The sequence below is a fragment of the Delphinus delphis genome, chromosome 10 (assembly GCF_949987515.2).
Source record: "Delphinus delphis chromosome 10, mDelDel1.2, whole genome shotgun sequence".
NCBI lineage: Eukaryota > Metazoa > Chordata > Mammalia > Artiodactyla > Delphinidae > Delphinus > Delphinus delphis.
Window position 1 is genome coordinate 55,051,965 of NC_082692.2, and position 24,454 is coordinate 55,076,418.

The following is a 24,454-nucleotide window of genomic DNA, read 5'->3' on the forward strand; positions in this document are numbered from 1 at the left end:
AGGTAAAAGTCATGTTTATTTTAGTCCTATTTATTTTAGGATTATTTGTGTAAGTGAAAAGCTACCACTTCTGACTTTAAAGGACCATCTTTTTCTCTTTCACCCCCTCTACTTCCCCACCCAACTCATTCATTCTTCATTTTAGGCCAGGAGACATGATTACTCTCCTAGAGGACTCCAATGAAGACTGGTGGAAAGTAAGTATTGCTTTTTCTTGAAGAAAAGTCATTTGGTAAATATAATCACAATGAATGCTACAATTGTGGATGCATGCCTCCTTTTTCCTTTCAGGGGAAAATTCAAGACAGGATTGGCTTCTTTCCAGCCAACTTTGTTCAGAGAGTACAACAAAATGAGAAGATTTTTAAATGTGTTAGAACCTTCATTGGGTGTAAGGAACAGGGGCAGATAACACTGAAAGAGAATCAGGTGAGTAAAGCACACAAACACATACCAAGTATGACCAAAACGGAGTAACTCATTTTTTTTTTTTTTTTTTTTTTTTGCGGCACGCGGGCCTCTCACCGTTGTGGCCTCTCCCGTTGCGGAGCACAGGCTCCGGACGCGCAGGCTCAGCGGCCACGGCTCACGGGCCCAGCCGCTCCGCGGCACATGGGATCTTCCCGGACCGGGGCACGAACCCGCGTCCCCTGCATCGGCAGGCGGACTCTCAAGCACTGCGCCACCAGGGAAGCCCCAGAGTAACTCATTTTGACAAATAGCAGTACATGTGAGTCTGAATGAGTGGAGTCACAAGCGAAGTATTCACTTTGAGAAAAGATATTCTTAGTCCAATGATATTAGTGTAGGAGGATCTAAACATGCAAAACCGAAGTGTTAGGAAGCTCACTTGCCTTCCCTGGGAACCAAACATATAGATTATATATTATTTATAGAGCTTATATACCTACAGTGTTTTGAAGTTCTATACATGCCCTATAAATGAGGAAACAAAGGTTCATAGAGGTCAGGTACCTTGCTCAAGGGGCAAAAGCTTGGTAAGTGGCCAGGCTGGAACTTAAAGATAGGTCTGCAAGCTTCAAGTCATTGCCTTCCACTGAGCCATGTGCCCTGGACAATGTGGAACAAACAGAATGTAAAGTGCCTTTTGCATAGTTTGGTTCCCCGGGAAGCAAGTGTCCTCAGGGCAAGTGTCCTAGGACCAGAAGGGCCCTTGGAAACAAATTCTTCCTCATACAGAAGCCCTACTGAATCATTCTTGATTCCAGGCAATGGAATCACCCTTATCAGACTGAGACCCCATCTCTAATGCCATAAACATCCCACAAAGCAAACGGGACATTTCCCAGCTGGATTCCATACCAGTGTTTCAAACTTCTCCAGGATTACCCACTGTATCCTTCCTGTTACAAAATCTGGAAAGTCTTTTGAATGAAATACATTCGGGAAGGATGTTCATCTTTATTGGCAAAGCATTATTACATAATTTTGCTAGCTTGTTTGATTTTTTTCTCAGAATAATCTTTTGCTTCCCCATTTGAGATTAAACATTGTTTTACGTTATTAAAATACAAATCAGTGAAAACAGAAGGCAAGTTAAAATTTGCTTCAGTTGGTCAATTTCCAGAAGCAGAACAGCTGCTCAAAGACTTCTACCAATCCCTTGGCCGTATTCCCCCCGAAAAAAAATTTTTCTGGGAATGAGCTCACATTCTCCACTCTCATGGTTGAACTGACAACTTGCCGGGGTGGGGGTGAGACAAACAACCCACCATCTTTAATTAGACACGCTCGAGACACAGCACAGCATTTTGGCCTGAACCTGGAACTGCATGAATCTACCCATAATTGTTTAGGAAAGGGCTATAACCCTGATATTTGTCTAGCCTGGTATTTCTAAGGTGTGGTCTTTGCATCATGTGAATCAGAATCACCTGGGAGCTTGCTGAAAATGCAGATTTTTTTTTAATTCATTTTATTTTTGGCTGTGTTGGGTCTTCGTTGCTGCGCGCAGGCTTTCTCTAGTTGCGGCGAGCAGGGGCTACACTTCGTTGCGGTGTGCGGACTTCTCATTGCAGTGGCTTCTCTTGTTGTGGAGCACAGGCTCTAGGCTCACGGGCTTCAGTAGTTGCAGCCCGCGGGCTCAGTAGTTGTGGCTCACAGGCCCTAAAGCGCAGGCTCAGAAGTAGTGGTGCACGGGCTTAGTTGCTCCACGGCATGTGGGACCCTCCCAGTTCAGGGCTGGAACCCGTGTCCCCTGCATTGGCAGGCGGATTCTTAACCACTGTGCCACCAGGGAAGTCCCTGAAAATGCAGATTTCTAACTCCATCCCACACCTGCTGAAGCAGAAACTTTCAGGGCAAAGGCAGGGAATCAGCCTTTTTTTAAAGACGTCCCAGGTGCTCCGATCAAAGCTAAGATTTGAGAATGACCTTCATTTCCATTTTTCACTCTTAAGCCCTATAGTAGTTCTTTGGCAACTGAAGGCATTATTTTTTTAATTTTTTTGTGGTACTCGGGCCTCTCACTGTTGTGGCCTCTCCCGTTGCGAAGCACAGGCTCCAGACGCGCAGGCTCAGCGGACATGGCTCACGGGCTCAGCCGCTCCGCGGCATGTGGGAGTTTCCCGGACCAGGGCACAAACCCGTGTCCCCTGCATCAGCAGGCGGACTCTCAACCACTGCGCCACCAGGGAAACCCTAAAGGCATTTTTATTTTCAATTACATATGGGTCAACAAAAGGCACTGAGATCTCTTTACTCCTATACAAATCTCTATTTTCGATCTTTGTCATCAATGTGTGTACCAATTCTTGGAAAATATCAGCCCCCTGAAAGAAAATTCCATTTTAAAAATCTATTATTGAGAAGAAATTTTAAATTTGTCTCCACTTTAGTGTCTTAAATTATTTTACGTGTAAAAATTCAAAACATGCTTGTTGATTGAGGGGAGTCTAATGTAGTAGCAAAACACAGATTCCAGTATCGTACAGAAATGGATCTATATCCTGTGTGATTTTGACAAAGTCATCTCTGAAAGTCAATGTTCTCATCTGTAAAATTGGCATAGTAGCATCGATCTCTTGACATGGAGGTGAATCACCTGTGTAAAGCGTCAGCACAGTGCCTGACCACCGTGGGTGCTGAACGGGGTCATTACCCTTGCTGCCGTCATCATTCAGAGAAAAGCCTAACCGGGAAATCCATCTACAGTGGCCAGTGCCACCTAAAATTACCTAGTAAACATCAGAAAATAGCATGATATTTAAACTCTAAAAATATAAAGAGACAAATGGTCATTAGCAGGGAAGTAGAAGAAATTAAATCCTGAAAACAAATGTAATGCATCTCTTTGATGAAATTTCTGCCTCTGGGGTTAATTTGTCTCACAATTATTACATTATTTTGTCACAGAACTTTTGCTGCAGATAGAATTAAGTTATCTTTTTGTTGTGAACACACCTAGAGTTTGCATGGACACGAGTATGTTTTCTTCATTTTTGAAATTTAAAAACTATCCTTATTAAATCAACTTAAACACCATAAAACTATGTTTTAATTCATCCATAGTTGTCATCCCTAGAGAACTATTTTAATAGATTCTTGTGTTCTATAAAAGCTTTAAAGAAAAATGGATAAATCATTTTTAGATTAATAAAACTAAAATGCTTTTATTGTGGAGAAAATTTGGAAAATATCCTCAAAAATTACAAAGAAGAAAATAAAGATCACAGGTAATTCAGCCATCAATCGACATAATTACTTTTATGTTATTTCCCACCAGACTTTTCTTCTAATTCTTATTTTGATATCATATTATATTTAGTTTCCCAACTGTTTTTTAAACTTAGTTACTAAATGTTTATCAAAACACATGGTTTGGGCTTCCCTGGTGGCGCAGTGGTTGAGAGTCCGCCTGCCGATGCAGGGGACACAGGTTCGTGCCCCGGTCCGGGAAGATCCCACATGCCGTGGAGCGGCTGGGCCCGTGAGCCATGGCCTCTGAGCCTGTGCTTCCGTGCTCTGCAGCGGGAGAGGCCACAGCGGTGAGAGGCCCGCGTACTGCAAAAAAAAAAAAAAAAAAAAAAAAAAGCACACATGGTTTAGCAGTTGTATAACATATCATCATGTAGATCTGAGGTTGGGAAACTATAACCAATGGATCAGTCTGGCCCTGTTTTTAAAGTAAAGTTTATTAGAACACTGCTGCACTCATTCATCTATGTATTGCCTGCATTGCCTGCGGCTGCTTTCACACCGCAACAGCTGGGTTGAGTCATTGCAGTGGAGACCACGTGGCCTGCAAATGTTTCCTATTTAGTCCTTTACAGAAAAATTTTTCCAACCCCTAGTGTAGGTGTACAAGAATGTATTACGTTTTCCTCTATGATCGGATATTCAGAGCTTTTAAAAAATTATTATGGATAACTGCAATGAACACCTCTAAACCTAGATTGTTTTTTATAACTCTGATTACTTCTTTAGGATATGCTTTAGAATTTACAGGAAAACAGATAAACAATTTTCACAGTTCTTGATACATACTGCCAAATTGCCTCCCAAACATTTGTGCCAGTTTACACCCACATCAGCTGTTTATGAAGATATTCAGGTTACCACATCCTCGCCAGAACTGAACATTACTATTTTTTACATATTTGCATATCATACAAAATGATATCTGTTGTTTTGATAAGTGAATAATATTTCATGTTAATCCTCATTTCCTGGATGCTTAGAGAGGTTGAAATTTTAACACATTTGTATTTCTTTTATGAATAATCTGTGTACTTTCTTGTTTTCTTACACTACTGAAAAAGTTTTCTATCCTTTAAAAATATTTGCACCTGATCTATCATGTGTGGCCAGCGTTTCCCCCAGTTGGTCCTTTGCCTTTTGATCTTAATGCTTCTTCCTTCAGGAACTTAATAATGCTTCAGTTGAATTATCTCTGTTTTATCATATTTCCCTTATGGTTTTAATCTCTTTATTGCTTCCCACTTTATCACTTCACTTCTTCCTAGGAGAATGTTTCAAGATAGTCCCGCACTTCACTTTAATTTTCTGAAGTTTGATTCAGGCTTTCATCACTTCTAACATTGATCTTAATTTAGTGTTTATTTCCTTGTAGTATTTTCTTCTCAATCAGCCCGCTTTCCTCTACAGCAGGTTTTCTTTAAGTTAAGTAGGTTCCCACGTAAACCTAATGTAATCACAGGGGTCCTTATAAGAGGCAGACAGGAGGGTCCTAGTCAGAGGAGATGTGACAGTAGAAGTAGAGAGGAAGAAAGAGAGGGATTTGAAGATGCTGTGCTGCTGGCTTTGAAGATGCAGGAAGGGACCATGAGCCAAGGAATGCAGGTGGCCTCTAGAAGCTGAAGGTAAGGAAACAGATTCTCTCTTAGATCCTCTGGAAGGAACACAGACCTAATGACACCCTGATTTGGGGACTCTGATCTCCAAGACTGCAAGATAATAAATTTGTGTTGTTTAAATCTACAAAATTTATGGTAATTTGTTATAGCCACCATAGGAAACAAATTCAGATTTGTTTGGATTTGTTTCCTATGTAAAAGCCAATTTGCAGATGTGATTATATTGCAGGTTATGGACCACGTGACAGGGAGAGAGCCTGGATTGTCTACATTGGCCAAATCTAATCATTTGTGCCCTTAAAAGCAGTGAAATGTAGCTGGCTGGAGAAAGAGAGATGCAGCAAAAGAGGGCAGAAGAGAGATGAGGCAGAAGGGCAGGTCAGAAAGAGATTAAGTGTGAGAAGGACTCAACCCACGCTTGTTGGATTTGAAGCTGTAGGAGGGGGCCACAAGTCAGGGAATTCAGGTGGCTTCTAGAAGCTGAGAAGGACCCTTGGCTGACAGCCAGCAAGGAAACAGGGACCTCAGTCCTACAAGTACAAGTAACTGAATTCGGCAACAACCTAAATGAGCCTGGAATTGGATTCTCTCCTAGAGAAATAGAAGAGAAAGAAAGGAATAGGACCCTACTGACTCCCTGGTATTGGCCTTGTGAAACCCAGAGCAGAGAAAACTGGCCAAGCCCACCAGCCATAGGATTTAGAGAACTGTGATATAATAGATTGTGTTGTTGAAAGCCACTAATTTCTGGTAATTTATGACAGCAGAAGTGAACTAATACATATCTCAAGTCACAAAACTCCAATTGAGTCAACTGCAAAAGGTATATTTTACTCATATAATAAGATGTCTGGATACAGGGCAGTTCTTGTATTCGTAATTCCGCAGCTTGATCCCATGATCGAAGAGGGATCTAGATTCCTCCACCCCTCTGTTCTGCTATGCTTGAAAGGTTAGCCACCTCCCCTAGTGGTCACAGATGGCTGCAGCCACTCCAGGAATCCTCACCAGAAAAAGAAAAAGATTTTCTTCCTAGTGCATCTCTTTTAAGAGGAAAGCAACTCTTCCCAGAAGTTTCCGAGCAGATATTCCATCCTGTTTCATTGGCTGGAACTGAGTCCCATGGGAACCACTAAGACTCATTAGCAAGGAGGGTAGAAACAGACTTGGACCAATTAGGATTTACCTGAGTCCTGCAGGGTTAAGGATAGACAACAGAACAAAAGTCCAGACTCTGCTGCATGGGAAGGGGGCAGTAATGACTGTTGATATCAACCAACAAGGTCTGCGTCATCTTTTAGGCTGGTAGATTTATCCTTGGTCCAGCAGCACAACTTGCTTCTGTCATCAGTTGAGCTCAGCTCCAAAGGTCTTATGGAAATTTCAGGTTCTGGAATGGCTGTCAGTCTGGGTGTTCAGTATTTTGACATTTCTTCCCCACCTCCAACTCCCTATCTTTTCACAGGTATTTTGAGGGGAAAACTGAGTCTAAGAATGCTAGGCAAGAAATCTTTTTAAATAAAATGACTGTTCTTCTGCTGTAAGTGGCAGCATATTTAAATGTTAACGAGCTTGGAGGCAATGCAGGGGGAAACCTTAGACATAATTAGCATATGCGCTCCCGGAAGTGGGTTAGACTGAAGGACTTTAGCCAGATAGGACTAAAATGGAACTGAGCCAAGAGGGGCACTTAACCGGCAGGTGGTAGATTTCTGAAACATGAATCAGATACCAGTCCATTGTGTGCCCCAAGCCTCAGGAGTCACAAATCAAGCTCTTTAAGTATCCTAATACTTAATCATAAAGCTCCTTATTCTGTGTAAAAGAAGAACCCGCTCTATTGGTTTCTGTTGGTGCCCTGCCTACATCCCCTTCACTAGGCGTGTGCCCCCATCTTCCAGTTGCTATGTCAGCGACTAACAACTCATAGCTGCCCCTTTTCCAGCGAATACCCTTGGTGGAACAAAAGCTGCCTCACCAGAGTTACGCTCTCACTCCGCAGGTCAGCAGCCAGTGACCAAGGACTAATGTGGGGTCCAAAATGCCAGACCCCTTGCTTGAAAGTGGGTCAATCCTATGACACAGTTAACGCTACGGCGCCCGCTGTGGGATCAGGCTGAGGTTCACCTCCAGCTGAGACCACACCCTTGCCAGCTCCTTCTCCTGCCCCATCCTGCTTCCCTCATGTCCTACCTCCCGAGAGCACTCCCACAGCAAGTCACTTGCACAGGGATTCCTGTCTCAGGCTCTGTTTCTAGGCAGTCCAACCAAAGACAAAACTCACCACCCTTGGAAGCAGGTTCAGCAGGAGAAACTCACAGCACGCTGACAGCCCTTCAGAACTGCTTCTCATTTACAGCTGGCCACAGCCACCCTTACACGCCCTTCAATGGCCTGTTAGTGGTGAATGACAAAATACCCAAATGGATTTTAACCACCTCCTTTTTTAAGTCCAGCATAGGTGGTCTTACTCTGGAATATGCAAGATGATAGCATCTATTTTCTTGTGACCAAGAATGAAATAGCTTCCTTTGACTTCCTGACATTATATGTATAAACTTCCAGGCATATGACAGGAGCCTGCTAAATGGTAGCCATTATTTTGGATTTTAAAATAATATATTGAGGACTCATTGCGTGCCGCATGCTAGGCTCTGTGATAAGCATTATCTCATTCTGTCCTCATAGGACTCTTCAGGGGGACACAGAATCATCAATCCTGCTTTACTGATCCTCATTCGTAAAGCTGAATCTCAGAAAACATTCAACGCCTGGACCTAGTTCCAAACCCAGGGTGCTGCTTAATTTCTTATCAAATATTTTTCTCACCGAGCCACGGTTTCCCTAAACCAGTCTCCCTTTTCCAATTTGGTGTTCCACTGACTTCAACCAGCGGTGATTCAAGCTGCGGGTTCTAGCTTCTTTCCCATTGACACGTTTCTTTTTTTCTTCCTTTTTTCCAGATCTGTGTGACTTCTGAAGAAGAACAAGACGGCTTTATCAGAGTCCTCAGTGGAAAGAAGAGAGGTCTGGTCCCCTTCGACGTTCTAGAAGACATCTGATTGCTGGCCCCTCCTCCTTTTGCAGTCGGCAAACTGCGGTGATGCCTCACCTCACACTGTGTTAACCCAGAGGGGCTGCCGCGCTGACCCGCCACCCAGGAAACAGTGAGACAAGACTCAAGAATCTGAGACTGTGGGGGAACAGCCGCAAGGCAGGAGGCGCATCCCACAGCACATCCAGGCTGCCCAAAGATGGGGGTGAGGCTGAGAGAGTCGGCCAGCAGAGCCGAGTAACCACCGCCATCCCCCAGGACTCAACTCCCTCCCTGTCCATGTGGTGTCAGTTGACCCGCTGGAGGATGCTCCAGTCTGTGGAGTGGCCCCAGTTGAGGCTCAGATCCACGTAGCCAAGTGTGATTCTGGTTCCAGACCTTTGTCCTCAGTACCGACCAATCAGCATCATCACATCTAAGCCCCCAGCAGTCTCTCTGCAGAGCATCAGGAAGCCCTACTTCCTAGCCCCCAGTACTCCCCACAAGCCCCTCACTGTGATCGAGCTGTCTCTCTGGCCTCCGAATAAGTCCTGGTGGCCTGCGTTAGATGTGAGGGATAAGTTGATGTGGCACCAACTGCAAAGACCTGATCTGCCCCAAACTTGCTGTCAGGCAGTCCCTCCGGCTATTCTAGTTACTGACAAAGGTGACGGAGGCAGGATACGAGACATGGAAGGAAACAGTGGGCCCAGTGGGGTAAGGTGGGGCAAAGAGCTCTTAGTTATTTACGATTATACAGCCCTTTCAGTTATGAAGTCCTTTCCCCAAGGAGATGGAGCTGGGGAAGTGAGTGTGGAAAAAAGTCTCCATGAGTGCTTCATCTTCATTTGACATCCTCTGTCTGGGGACGGTTTCCCCTCCTGCCATCCCGTAGGACTCCCTTTTGAAGGGAGTTTGAGCCCACCTTGCAGGGAACCAGAAACATGGAGGAGAACCAAAAACAGCATCTTAGGAGAAAAGTAGCCAAATAGGAATCCATTCTTCTTTAGGGCAGAATATTATGCCCCAGCAGATATAAAGTGGAAAATAATCCTTAATGCTTCATCCCTTTGAAAACAGAGGAACTTGGGGCCTGTTTAGCATCAACTAGAGGAATCTCTATTACTCTGTATTTGTACTAATGTTTACAAGAATGCAATATACTGTGATGCCTTCCTCCTCAAGCCTCCTCTTAGCATTCAAACTTGCATCTTATCAGTCATTAATGCAGTTAAACTTCAATTCACAATGACCTTCGAATTAATGTCGGTTTGGTTTATTTTGTTACGGAGCAATAAAATCATTAGAACAATTGGTTTTTAAAAGACTTAAGTGGATGCATCCTGTGCATGTAAGCATTATTTCCCAAACCAAAGCATCATTAGTCTCCGTTTATTTCTTTTGTTACTGCTCAGTGTGAAGTTGGGAGCTGAGACGGGATGGCTGCTGGTTTCACAGTAGTGTGGATGCCTTACTCTCATTTTAAAGCCAGCATCCAGAATTTCCTCCCTCTCTGATACAACACGCAAAACTGAGTGTACAGAATCAAGATGGATTCTTCGAGAGCCAGGGTGGATAACATGACTGCCATTCCATAAAATGGAACACCAGAATACAAACACTCTTTGCCTCTAATTCAATATTCCATTTAATAAAGACAACACAATGGCTGGAAAGAGCATAGAAAACATGTGTCCTGATCTCTTCTTTCTGTTGGAATATCCACTGAAGCTTTTGGGTACAGTTTTGTTACATCCTATGCAAATTTAATCTGCATTTTAAAAACTCAGTTTTGGGCTTCCCTGGTGGTGCAGTGGTTGAGAAACTGCCTGCTAATGCAGGGGACACGGGTTCAAGCCCTGGTCTGGGAGGATCCCATATGCTGCGGAACAACTAGGCCCGTGAGCCACAACTACTGAGCCTGCGCGTCTGGAGCCTGTGCTCCGCAACAAGAGAGGCCGCGATAGTGAGAGGCACGTGCACCACGATGAAGAGTGGCCCCCGCTTGCCACAACTAGAGAAAGCCCTCGCACAAGAAACGAAGACCCAACACAGCAAAAATCAATAAATTAATTTTTTTTAAAAAATCAGTTTTCCTTTCAAAGTTGAACAGAAAGAGGCTACGGTAGCCAGGCTCCAAGGTGATCCCCTCAATGATCCCTGCTTCCTGACATTCTTGACTTTGTTTAGGCCCCTCCCACATTGAATCTGTGCTGGTCTTATGTGGCCAGTAGACTGCAGCAGAAGTGATTCTCCATGATATCCGTGGCTAGGTGAAAAAAACTCCCTGAAGCTTCTGCCTTGATCTCTTGGAACACTCCCCCCTTGGAACCCTGAGCCGCCATGTGAGTTTATCTACGCTGAGGCCACAATGCTGGAGAGAGACCAGTGTGAGACCACACATTTCTGCAGCTGAGAACAACCCAGACATCACAGAGCAGCAATCATCTGGCTGAGCCATGCCCAAGTGTAAGATTTATGAGCAACATAAATATGTTTTTTAAGTCACTAAGTTTGGGAGTAATTTGTTACACAAAAATAGATAACTGGAACAGGGACTTTGTAATTTGAGCCAGCGTTAGAAAGGAGAAAAAAAACTTTTCTGCACAATGTGGCCCATAAGTTTTTGCAAACATCAAGTATTGGCAGGAGGTGAACCCTCCAAATGCAAGATGCCTAGTGCTCCTTAAAGATCTGGAGTCATGCAGATAATCAGAGAAAAAACAAGATGTTCCTTACAACACAGATTGCCATGGATGCTTTTATACACACACACACACACGCAAACACACGTACACACACAGATTTTAGGAGCCATCACTCTGTTTCTCCTCCTGCCTGTCTGTGGAAACGGCAAGGACAAAGATTGCTATGACCCACCAGAGTCTTTTTTTTTTTTAATCTTTATACAGCAGTTTCTTATTAGTTATCTGTTTTATACATATTAGTCTATCTATGTCAATCCCAATCTCCCAGTTCATCCCACTCCCCCCAACTTTCCCCCGTTGGTGTCCATATGTTTGTTCTCTACATCTGTGTCTCTATTTCTGCCTTGCAAACCAGTTCCTTCTGTACCATTTTTCTAGATTCCACGTATGTGCATTAACATACGATATTTGTTTTTCTCTTTCTAACTTACTTCACTCTGTATGACGGTCTCTAGGTCCATCCACGTCTCTACAAATAACCCAATTTCGTTCCTTTTCATGGCTGAGTAATATTCCATTGTGTATATGTACCACATCTTTATCCATTCGCCTGTTGACAGGAATTTAGCTTGCTTCCATGACCTGGCTATTGTAAATAGTGCTGCAGTGAACACTGGGGAGCATGTATCTTTTTGAATTATGTTTTTCTCTGGGTATATGCCCAGTAATGGGATTGCTGGATCATATGGGAATTCTATTTTTAGTTTTTTAAGGAACCTCCATACTGTTCTCCATAGTTGCTGTGTCAATTTACATTCCCACTAACAGTGCAAGAGGGTTCCCTTTTCTCCACACCCTCTCCAGCATTTGTTGTTTGTAGATTTTCTGATGATGCCCATTCTAACTGGTGTGAGGTGATACCTCACTGTAGTTTTGATTTGCATTTCTCTAATAATTAGTGATGTTGAGCAGCTTTTCATTTGCCTCTTGGCCATCTGTATGTCTTCTTTGGAGAAATGTCTATTTAGGTCTTCTGCCCATATTTTGACTGGGTTTGTTTTTTTAACATTGAGCTGCATGAGCTATTTATATATTTTGGAGGTTAATTCTTTGTCCATTGATTCATTTGCAAATGTTTTCTCCCATTCCAAGTGTTGTCTTTTCATCTTATTTATAGTTTCCTTTGCTGTGCAAAAGCTTTTAAGTTTCATTAGGTCTCAATTGTTTATTTTTGTTTTTATTTCGATTACTCTAGGAGGTGGGTCAAAAAATGATCTTGCTGTGATTTATATCAAAGAGTGTTCTTCCTATGTTTTCCTCTAAAAGTTTGGTAGTGTCCAGTCTTACATTTAGATCTTTAATCCATTTTGAGTTTATTTTTGTGTATGATGTTAGGGAGTGTTCTAATTTCATTCTTATACATGTAGCTGTCCATTTTTCCCAGCACCACTTATTGAAGAAACTGTCTTTTCTCCATTGTATATCCTTGCCTCCTTTGTCATAGATTAGTTTACCATAGGTGTGTGGGTTTATCTCTGGGCTTTCTATCCTGTTCCATTGATCTACATTTCTGTTTTTGTGCCAGTACCATATTGTCTTGATTACTATAGCTTTGTAGTGTAGTCTGAGGTCAGGGAGTCTGATTCCTCCAGCCCTGTTACCCTCAAGATTGCTTTGGCTATTCAGGGTCTTTTCTGTCTCCATACAAATTTTAAGATTTCTTTGTTCTAGTTCTGTAAAAAATGCCATTGGTAATTTGATAGGGATTGCATTGAACCTGTAGATTGCTTTGGGTAGTATAGTCATTTTCACAACATTGATTCTTCCAATGTAAGAACACGGTATATCTCTCCATCTGTTTGTGCCATCTTCAATTTCTTTCATCAGTGTCTTATAGTTTTCTGCATACAGGTCTTTTACCTCCTTAGGTAGGTTTATTCCTAGGTTCTCTTTGTTGCAGTGGTGAATGGGATTGTTTCATTAATTTCTCTTTCTGGTCTTTCATTGTTAGTGTATAGGAAAGCAAGAAATTTCTGTGCATTAATTTTGTATCCTGCTACTTTACCACATTCATTGATTAGCTCTAGTAGTTTTCTGGTGGCATCTTTAGGACTCTCTATGTATAGTATCATGTCATTTGCAAACAGTGACAGTTTTACTTCTTTTTCCAATTTGTATTCCTTTTATTTCTTTTTCTTCTCTGATTGCCATGGCTAGGAATTCCAAAGCTATGTTGAATAATAGTGGCAAGAGTGGACATCTTTGTCTTGTTCCTGATCTTAGAGGAAATGCTTTCAGTTTTTTTCTTGATGAGTCTAGCTAATGGTTTATCAATTTTGTTTATCTTCTCAAAGAACCAGCTTTTGGTTTTATTGCTTTGCTCTTGTTTTCTTTGTTTCTATTTCATTTATTTCTGCTCTGATCTTTATGATTTCTTTCCTTCTGCTAACTTTAGGTTTTGTTTGTTCTTCTTTCTCTAGTTCCTTTAGGTGCAAGCTTAGATTGTTCTTGTTTCTTGAGGTAGGATTGTATTGCTATAAACTTCCTTCTTAGAATTGCTTTTGCTGAATCCCATAGGTTTTGGGTCATCGTATTTTCGCTATCATTTGTCTCTAGGTATTTTTTTTATCTCCTCTTTGATTTCTTCAGTGATCTCTTGGTTATTTAGTAATGTATTGTTTAGCCTCCATGTGTTTGTGGGTTTTATGGTTTTTTCCCTGTAATTTATTTCTAATCTCATAGTGTTGTGGTCAGAAAAGATGATTGATGTGATTTCAGTTTTCTTTGATTTACTGAGGCTTGATTTGTGCCCCAAGATGTGATCTATCCTGGAGAATGTTCCGTGTGCACTTGAGAAGAAAGTGTAATCTGCAGTTTTCAGAAGGAATGTCCTATAAATATCAATTAAATCTCTATCTGGTCTATTGTGTCATTTAAAGCTTGTGTTTCCTTATTTATTTTCTGTTTGGATGATCTGTCCATTGGTGTAAGTGAGGTGTTAAAGTCCCCCACTATTATTGTGTTACTGTCGATTTCCTTTTTTATAGCTGTTAGCATTTACCTTATGAATTGAGGTGCTCCTATGTTGGGTGCATATATGTGTATAATCGTTATATCTTCTTCTTGGATTGATCCCTTGATCATTATGTAGTGTCCTGCCTTGTCTCTTGTAAAATTCTTTATTTTAAAGTTCATTTTATCTGATATGAGAATTGCTACTCCAGCTTTCTTTTGATTTCCATTTGCATGGAATATCTTTTTCCCTCCCCTCACTTTCAGTCTGTATGTGTCCCTAGGTCTGAAGTGGGTTTCTTGTAGACAGCATATATACGGGTCTTGTTTTTGTATCCATTCAGCAAGCCTGTGTCTTTCGGTTGGAGCATTTAATCCATTCACATTTAAGGTTGTTATCAATATGTATGTTCCTATGACCATTTTCTTAATTGTTTTGGGTTTGTTTCTGTAGGTCCTTTTCTTCTCTTGTGTTTCCTACTTAAAGAAGTTCCTTTAGCATTTGTTGTAGAGCTGGTTTGGTGGTGCTGAATTCTCTTAGCTTTTGCTTGTCTGTAAGGCTTTTGATTTCTCTGTTGAATCTGAATGAGATCCTTACCGGGTACAGTAATCTTGGACGTAGTTTCTTTCCTTTCATCACTTTAAATATATCGTGCCTCTCCCTTCTGGCTTGTAGAGTTTCTGCTGAGAAATCAGCTGTTAACCTTATGGGAGTTCCCTTGTATGTTATTTGTCATTTTTCCCTTGTTTTAATAATTTTTCTTTGTCTTTAATTTTTGTCAGTTTGATTACTATGTGTCTTGGGGTGTTTCTCCTAGGGTTCATCCTGCCTGGGACTCTCTGCACTTCCTGGACTTGGGTGGCTATTTCCTCTCCCATGTTAGGGAAGTTTTCGACTATAATCTCTTCAAATATTTTCTCGGGTCCTTTCTCTCTCTCTTCTCCTTCTGGGACCCCTATAATGCGAATGTTGTTGCATTTAGTGTCGTCCCAGAGGTGTCTTAGGCTGTCTTCATTTCTTTTCATTCTTTTTTCTTTATTGTGTCTCACAGCAGTGAATTCCACCATTCTGTCTTCCAGGTCACTTATCTGTTCTTCTGCCTCAGTTATTCTGCTATTGATTCCTTCTAGTGTAGTTTTCATTTCAGTTATTGTATTGTTCATCTCTGTTTGTTTGTTCTTTAATTCTTCTAGGTCTTTGTTAAACATTTCTTCCATCTTCTCGATCTTTGCCTCCATTCCTTTTCCAAGGTCCTGGATCATGTTCACTATCATTATTCTGAATTCTTTTTCTGGAAGGTTGCCACTTCATTTAGTTGATTTTCTGGGGTTTTATCTTGTTCCTTCATCTGGTACAGAGTCCTCTGCCTTTTCATTTTGTCTGTCTTCTTGTGAATGTGGTTTTTGTTCCCAGGCTGCAGGATTGTAGTTTTTCTTGCGTCTGCTGTCTGCCTTCTGTTGGGTGAGGGTATCTAAGAGGCTTGTGCAAGCTTCCTAATGGGAAGGGACTGGTGATGGATAGAGCTGGGTGTGCTCTGGTGGACAGAGCTCAGTAAAGCTTTAATCTGCTTGTCTGCTGATGGTTGGGGCTGAGTTCCCTCCCTGTTGGTTGTTTGGCCTGAGGCAACCCAGCACTGGAACCTACATGCTCTTCGGTGGGGCTAATGGCAGACTCTAGGAGGGATCACACCAAGGAGTACTTCCCAGAACATCTGCTGCCAGTGTCCTTGTCCCTATGGTGAGCCACAGCTGCCCTCTACCTCTGCAGGAGACCCTCCAACACTAGCAGGTAGGTCTGGTTCAGTCTTCTATGGGGGTCACTGCTCCTTCCCCTGGGTCCTGATGCGCACACTACTTTGTGTGTGCCCTCTAAGAATGGGGTCTCTGTTTCCCCCAGTCCTGTCAAAGTCCTGCAGTCAAATCCTGCTAGCCTTCAAAGTCTGATTCTCTGAGAATTCCTCCTTCTGTTGCCAGACCCCCAGGTTGGGAAGCCTGATGTGGGGCTCAGAACCTTCACTCCAGTGGGTGGACTTCTGTGGTATAAGTGTTCTCCAGTCTGTGAGTCACCCATCCAGTGGTTATGGGATTTGATTTTATTGTGATTGTGCCCTTCCTACCATCTGATTGCAGCTTCTCCTTTGTCTTTGGATGTGGGGTATCTTTTTTGGTGAGTTCCAGTGTCTTCCTGTCAATGATTGTTCAGCAGTTAGTTGTGATTCTGGTGCTGTCACAAGAGGGAGTAAGCACATGTCCTTCTACTCCACCATCCTGAACCAATCTCAACCTACCAAAGTCTTGAAGGTTTCCACAACTCAAGAAATGGCTGGAAGAATGACCACAGTTTTGGAATAGGGATGAGATGAAGACCTCAGGAGACAGACCCAGGTGAGGGGACAGGAAAGGAGGGGAAAGTGCTAATATGAAGAAGAAAAAGGGGGCCTGGAGATATTCACAGTGTGAGGGAAAAGCCTTGCATCCCCTTACCTCCCCCTGCCTCCAGCTAAGGGATGGCACACATCTAGCTAAACCACAGGCGCTGTGCCCAGCACTTCACCACCAGTGCTGTAGGATTGGATTCCATCGTGGTGAATTTGAAATGAAGAACTGATTGAACCTTCCTCAGGGCTCCAGGGGGTGAAGAATAGAACTTCTTTCACCCTCCCATCACTAGCAGACATCTGAGGCACCTCTAACGTGGGCAGTGGGGCTGCAAAGAAAGCCCATATGTAGATGTCCAGCTGGCTACCAGCAGGATTGATTTCACAGACTGCACCCCCCCCACAGCTCTATACCACACACACACACACACACACACACACACACACACACACACACACAGACACACACACTCCCATCAGGATGAAGAGTCCAGCATCTGTATTACATATTGAAAGCAACTAGTGAGATGGTAGAAACTTATTAGAGTTTGTCCTCTTTGCTATTAAAGAAAGAAAAATAAAATCAATGGGAAGATCACAACATATGTAAATAGCCTGCTGCCGAGTATTGCTTAAAGGCAAAAAAAGAAAAGAAGCACCATGGAAGTCCAAAAGCTGGTCCAGATCACTGGCTGCTCCAAGGACAAAAGAGCCAGGAAGGAAACCTGTCAGCCCCAGCCTACAGACAGACCCAGGTAGCTATGAAAAAGTGTTGTGTGCTCAAATAGAACTTAGGTTTAAATAAAGTGATCTAGAACTATGGAATACCTATTAGCATCAAGTAGAACATTCCAAGGAATATAGTTTGGAAAGTTCTTCAGTAGAGAATTCTTGTATAATATCGGGTCCACCTAATAGCCCCTTTCTTCCTACAATATCACTAAGATACCTATGAGGTATTGCAAAGGACAAAAGTGGGCAATCATAGTAAAAAATGAAGGCTGAAAGATAGTCTACTCTGGAATCTAAGTCAGCAGGGAGTAGAAGAAAGTGGGATCTGTGTCCCCAAGGGATGAAAAACTCACAAGGAAGAGTGGCTTTTTCATGTTCCGATAACTTTAGCAAATACTGACCAGCAGGGCGTAGGCTGGTGGTATAAATCTGAGAATAAAAGAAAGTTCAGCATCACCCAAAATAGCATCCCCAGGAAACTGAATGAGCAGTTGCATTCCACAGATTTATCACAGAACAAAAACCCTTACAAACAACTCGGACAAAAAATGACATCCTGTAACGACAGTTTGATGACATCCTGTAACGATCTCTCAGATTTTTCTCAGTTGCCATTCTGTTGTGTGCTTCGTATAACACCTGGTGTTTTTGACCCTTGGAATATATTTTTTCCTTAGCTTCCAATAAGGAGTTTTAAATAGTCCTCAGTCTTCCTGTGGGTAATAGAAACTGTTAGTGGTACCTTGAAATTTTAACAAGTTAATAGCAATTTATTTTATAGTTTCTTTTTAAAAATGAGAAAGTGGCAGATCTTTTTTTATCATCTCATCATCAAGATTAAACAGCTATTAAACATCTTCCATGTCTTCATGGAAGTCAGGATATACTGAAGTACTGAACATACACCCTGGAAAAGGAAAATACCTATGTCCAAGAAAAATGATCGGTCATCTTTAGATTTCCTACTCTGGCCTCATTTACTCAGGTTCTCAGGTTACTCACCTGACCCCATGTTTTCTATGCATGGCAGTATTTTTGTTTGTCTACTACTCCTTTTTTTTTTTTTTGCGGTACACGGGCCCCTCACTGTTGTGGCCTCTCCTGTTGCGGAGCACAGGCTCGGGACGCGCAGGCTCAGCGGCCATGGCTCACGGGCCCAGCCGCTCTACGGCATGTGGGATCTTCCCGCACCAGGGCACGAACCCATCTCCCCTGCATCGGCAGGCGGACTCTCAACCACTGTGCCACCAGGGAAGCCCTACTACTCCTTTTAAACCAGCTCTTTGAAAATGTGCTTATTAGTTCATTTATTTTCATTCTTTATTAAGGTAAAAACTCATCCAGGGCAACAACTTTTCCTGAGTTCAGCTTTGACCATATTTTCATTCATTTTAAAATGCTCTGTAATTACAGTTTTGATTTTTCTCTCAAATTTTTTAGTGTGTGTGTGTGTGTGTGTGTGTGTGTGTGTGTGTGTATGTATGTGTATGTGATTAAAACCATTTTCAGAAAATATGGTCCATCTGGTTCCTGCTTTGAGGAGTTAATTGGATTTTTTTGGTGTTCTAATATGTGAATAATCTTACTAATGTTCAATGGATGCTGGCAAAAATGAAAAGCTATGTCTGCAGTCTGTAAATCTCAATATGTGTCTACTAAATAAATGCTTAAAGCATTCAGGTCATCTATGTTCTCATTTATTTTTGCTAATGTGCTTTCTCAAAGACAAGGAAGTCAAGAGCAAGCAGCCGTGGGACTGAAATGAGAGACACTTTGCAAGGACCTCCAATCACTTCTTTAGTGCCGACCCTTGGAGGAAGGAAATGCCAACCAGGGCTCTCCACCACAGCTTTCCCCTCTACATTTAGGATGAATCACCAAAGTCATTTCCTAAGTAAATGTTCTCTTTAGCTCCCTGGAGAAAACTGTAAAGAAGCTAGTTTTTTGTTTGTTTGTTTGTTTGTTTCTTTATTTTTTTGGCTGCGTCGGGTCTTAGCCGGGGCACACAGGCTTCTCTCTAGTTGTGGCATGTGGGCTCTGTAGTTTGCAGCACACAGGCTCTCTCGTTGAGGCACGCGAGCTCAGTAGTTGTGGCACGTGGGCTTAGTTGCCCCGCAGCATGTAGTATCTTAGTTCCCCAACCAGGGATGGAACCCGCATCCCCTGCATTGGAAGGTGGATTCTTTACCACTGGACCACCAGGGAAGTCCCAAGGAACCAGTTTTAAGAGAAGAGATTCTAAAAATATTCTTGGAAATTTTCAATATTGGTTCAGGGAGTTTTAAAAGAAAGAAAAATTACAGCAATCACTGTTGGATGAGAATCACATCACAGCTCCAGTTTGTGCCACCTACCAGACTAGTGGGTTTTTTTCAGAGTCAGCCCCAAAGCCAGAATCATCTTCCTACAGCATTGTTTTGATCCTGTTGCCTCCATGCTCAAAACCCTCTAGTGGCTTCCCAGGCTCTACAGAAGCAAGCCCAGCAAGTCCAGTGGCCCCAGACCAAGCTCAGCACCTCTGAAGCGGCATAACCCTGACCAGAACCACTTAGCTGGCATCTGTCACTTCTTGCTTGACTGGTGGTAATTTTTTTACATTTATTTCAGTGAATATACCCTAAACTCCTTGAGGGTAGAATGCCAGGCTGGATTGCCTTGGAGAAGGAAATCACTATCTTTGTGATAAGTTCGGAGTACCGTGAGTATTGACATCATCAGGAAAATCCCCAGCCCGATCTGTCATGACCAGTACACCATCTATTAGCACATCCGTGTCATGGCAATAGACGACCATTACGTCTGAGGGTAGCAATGTTAAATCAGTCAGCAAAGCCCACCAGGTCAGAGATCAAATTCAGGACCTGGACTAGAGACTGGATTTTGTTCTGTCCTTGGCAGGGAATGCAGTTCCAGTCCCTGTCACAAAGTGAGGCAGATTCATCACCACCTCCAGAAAAACAACTTACAAAGCACTTGCTGACATGGCTCCACAAGGCCCTTTGTGCACCTACCCCTTTCCATCTGTATTGCTTTTAGACACACCTCAGGTTGGGTGGGGGAATGGGGAAAAAGACTGGGAATTGTTTGCATTTTATTATTTTTAAATCTCAAGTTATGAGTGATGTTAAAAGTAAAATGTATTGAGTAAGCTCAGCTGACTGTTGATGTGAGTGAAATGCATGCTCATTTGCTTACCAATGTCTTCTTTCCATGCTGAACACAAAAGGATTTTTATTGTGTTTCTAATTTGAAATTTGGATAATTACAGCAAATAGACTACTTTTGCAAAGTCACCTTTCCAACATACCGCAGACAAGAAGCAATGAGGGATTCTTGGTGATGATTTACTCTTGGAGAAATAGACATTACACTCCTGACCAAACAGCAGAAATGGAATGACCTGAAGTACCATGATTTTACCGCACAAGTAAGCTTTTTAAAATCATGCTTCTGGTTTCTCTTTAACATTTGTATTCTTCAGTTCCTTGGAGCTTCCTTCCCAGAACTGGATGTATTTGGCCTCCCCTTCACAAGGATTCAGCTGTTACTAGTTTTCCACTTAAACAATCTTTTTTTTTTTTTTCTTTTTGGCTGCGCTGCGAGGCTTACAGGATCTTAGTTCCCTAACCCGGGATTGAACCCTCACCCTCGGCGGTGAAAGCACGGAGTCCTAACCACTGTACTGCCAGGGAATCCCCACACAATCTTTCTTTCAAGGAGTATAATCTGTTTCACAAACGCACAAGGATAGTGACATTATTTGCTTTTTTATAAGTCTAGGTATACTAATTTAATTATATTATACTAATATGGTTAATTAATATATTATGCTGATAAGGACTCATAATAATTATGCACTCTAAAATATGATAGCTATAGTCCTTAAAAGATTGTTTTATCTTTACTTTACCTATATTACCATTTCATCACAAAAAGAGCATAGCAAGTGCTTAATAATATAGCTGTTGACCCAGAAGGCAACTATTGGTGTTTGATAATACAGTGAGAAGAGCATGGATTTTTTTAATACAACTTAGGTTAGAACCCTGATTTAGTTCCTTCCTAGCTTGTGGCCTTGGACAAATTACTAGACCTTTCTGAGCCTCAAAGATAATAATACCCACCTGGAAGAATTATTGAGAGAATTAAAGGAGATATTTATATGAGTGTATAGTGTAGTGGCCGGCACACAGAAGGCTCAACAATATTTACTGTTGTCCCCCAAGAGTGGTATTATCCTATTAAGAGGCTGTTGCCCAGTTGTAACCTGTTGACTCGAAGGATTCTATTCTACGGTAAATATTTTCGGACTATCTTTGTTCCGTATGTGAACAGTTAATAGTTAATAAAACGGCCTAGTATACACCGATCTTCTCTGATTCTCCACTTGTCTGGACACAGCTATAAACAGAACATGCCAAGGATTGGCCCACGCCCCTGTTGACTGACTGCAGCCTTCTTCAAGAGCTATGGGCAAAATTCTTTATGCTTATATGGTCCCTATGACTGAAACACAAAGCATTTTTCTGGAGATTAAATCAGGGCTTTCATATGACCCTGGTTAATAAATGTCAAGTCTCCAGTGTGAAACCTCAGAATATCCTTTTGAGGAAGGTGGTTGACAACCTTATCTTCCATACAAATAAACTGAGGCATGGAGGGGATACATCAGAGGGCTTTTTACAGATTCTTCACTCTTGTTTACTTTCAGTTCATACGTGAAGACCAGTCAGTGCTTCATGGGAGCGCTCGGAGTGTCAACAGGGCTCCACAGAGAGCATGGTTGGGGTCTCTTGGAGAAAGCCCACCATTCTCCTAACATTGTTAGGAGTCTTATGGGACAGCATGGGGAGGGGTGGGTGTTATTGAGGCAGAGGGTGCTCTGATTGGGTAAACAGTCTGAGTTACTGACGTCACACAAGCAAGTAAGCCAAAACTCCAGAGGCTGAGGCACCAGTCGTGCAAAACACAGAGTTCCCCCTTCGAGCTGAGTTCCTCTGGCTACAGTCAGCCTCTTCTCAGAAGAAAAGGTGCTCAAGAAGGGCTAAGAAGGAAGGCCTTTGTGCATCAGGAGGGGGAGAGTGCTCTGATATGCCGCAAGATGATGGAGGTCCAACTTGCCAGCTGGGGACAGTGTCGGCAACTATGACATCAAGAAGCAGAAAGATTTCCACCTCGCAGAGTAACACCCTCCACCTCAAACGTGCACCTCCAGTGGATCCTTGGGGACCAACACCCTTCTTCCTGGTTTTCTCAGACCAGAAACCCTCTGCCTGTTTCTTCTCATAATTCAGCCACACCGATAGTTAACATTTATCATCATACTACATGCCCAGTCTTTAACGCGCTGTGCGGGCTTTGTAGGCTTTGCACTGTGACCACATAGCTGAGCCAGAGCTACATCTCCCAGAATGCCCTTCTCTGAGTGGTTCCAGGTCAGTGTAGTCACAAGAGAAACTCTGCGTGAGACTTGAAATGTGGAAGTGAAGCAGCCACCATATTTTTTACGCTTCAAAGGTCAGGATGAGGCACCAGGCACTATGGCAGCTGGCTCGTGTGGTCATGGTCAATTCCTCCAACTCTTGCTCTGTTTCCTCCTGCAGCTTCTCCACAGGCATCCATGATGTCTTGGTGAAGGGCACCAGCTTCTCCTGCATGTCAGCCATGGCACTGAGTTTTGCAGGTGGGGAGAGACAGACATGGGTCCCAGTTCACTCTCATGGGCTCCAGTTTGTCTTTGTTCTCAATCACACCCACTTTTCCTAGCTTACTGCTGACCTGCTTAACCTAAAGCTACTTTATAAATGAATACAACGTTACATGTCAATTGAATCTCAATAAAACTTGGGGAAAAAAATAAAGCTACTTAAAGCTTAACATTAGATGAAGAGACAACAGCCTGGCATAGATTCCTCCACCAGTTTCTACAATTGCAAAGTCCAATCCTTATAATAATTTTGTTTTCTATGTAACTTACAGCAGTTCTGCTTCTCTGATCGAACTCTGAGTGATACACATGTATTGTCACATTTAATCCTCACTAAAATCCTAGGAGATAGGCACTATTATTATTCCTATTTCACAGGTGAAGAACTTGAGAAACAAAGAGAACAGGAAGAGGCTCAGGTGTAGTTAGTCTGGCCTTATCCTGATCTACAGAGGGGCTACTTGTTTTTTTTTGTGTGTTTTTCTTTTCAACATCTTTATTGGAGTATAATTGCTTTACAATGGTGTGTTAGTTTCTGCTTTATGACAAAGTGAATCAGTTATACATATACACATGTGCCCATATCTCTTCCCTCTTGCGTCTGCCTCCCTCCCACCCTCCCTATCCCACCCCGCTAGATGGTCACAAACCACCGAGCTGATCTCCCTGTGCTATGCGGCTGCTTCCCACTAGCTATCTATTTTACGTTTGGTAGTGTATATATGTCCATGCCACTCTCTCACTTTGTCATGTTAGTCACTTCTGTAGCTCTTCAGGCCAGGTATCTTCCCTCAGCCCAGGACAATTTTCCAGCTGTGAAACATTAGCAGCCAACATTCAGGGAAGCTGGGAAGCTGGTACACCAGCTCAATATAGGGGATCTAGGAGGGGCACCATGGTCCCTTTGCAGGGTACTATCTTGTTTGGCCTCATTTCTGTCCACCAAAACTCTGTAAGCAGCAATGCTAGCAAACCTTATTCCAGCATCTTCAGACTTCTGTAAGGCCCTTTGGGAAAAGCTCTTCTTCATGAAACTAGTCTCCAAAACTCCATTTCTGAAATGCATTCCAAAATAGAACATCAGTAATGCAGTAGTATAAATTATTGCTATCAGATCAATCTTCAGTGTACTAGAGGATCACACTAGGACTTATCACTGAGCACTGGGGATTAGGAAAAGGGAATCCAAGGGAAAAAGGGACTGGAGGACAGACCCTGGCAATTCCAAAATGAGTCTGACTATTATCAGAAAAATCACGTCTTCTGGATTCAGACATATCCAGTTATATTCCAAAGCCTGGAGAGTGTCTGATGCTCTCTGACTGACAGTCTCCCCATTGGTTAAAATGCAATAATAATATGTGCCTTGCATATCTGTTGGAGGGGAAAATGTTTCAAAAGGCCCCTAATGCAGTGCTCATTGTGCATATAGATCAATAAATGGTATTTTATTGCAAAGACATATATCTATGCTCCCCACTCTTACTCACTGAACTTCTTCATTCCCCAATTCCAAACAGATGGATTGGATTTATCCCCTGCAGAACCCAAACAAAAACCACAAACAGGGAATTCCCTGGTGGTCCAGTGGTTAGGACTCAGTGCTT

General features: G+C 42.5%; 1 protein-coding gene across 2 annotated transcripts in view; it reads left to right on the plus strand.

The window, feature by feature from the left end:
• Positions 1–10,044, plus strand: part of STAC (SH3 and cysteine rich domain) — a 100,981-nt gene extending 90,937 nt beyond the window's left edge. Inside the window, exons 9-11 of one of the 2 annotated variants that reach the window (XM_060021380.1) lie at positions 146–197; positions 292–429; positions 8,300–10,044. In XM_060021380.1, coding sequence (XP_059877363.1) covers positions 146–197; positions 292–429; positions 8,300–8,398 — 289 coding nt within the window. In that variant the 3' untranslated portion in view covers positions 8,399–10,044. The remainder of the gene's footprint in view (positions 1–145; positions 198–291; positions 430–8,299) is intronic. The other variant, XM_060021381.1, reaches the window with a different exon arrangement.
• The last annotated feature ends 14,410 nt before the right edge of the window (positions 10,045–24,454 follow it).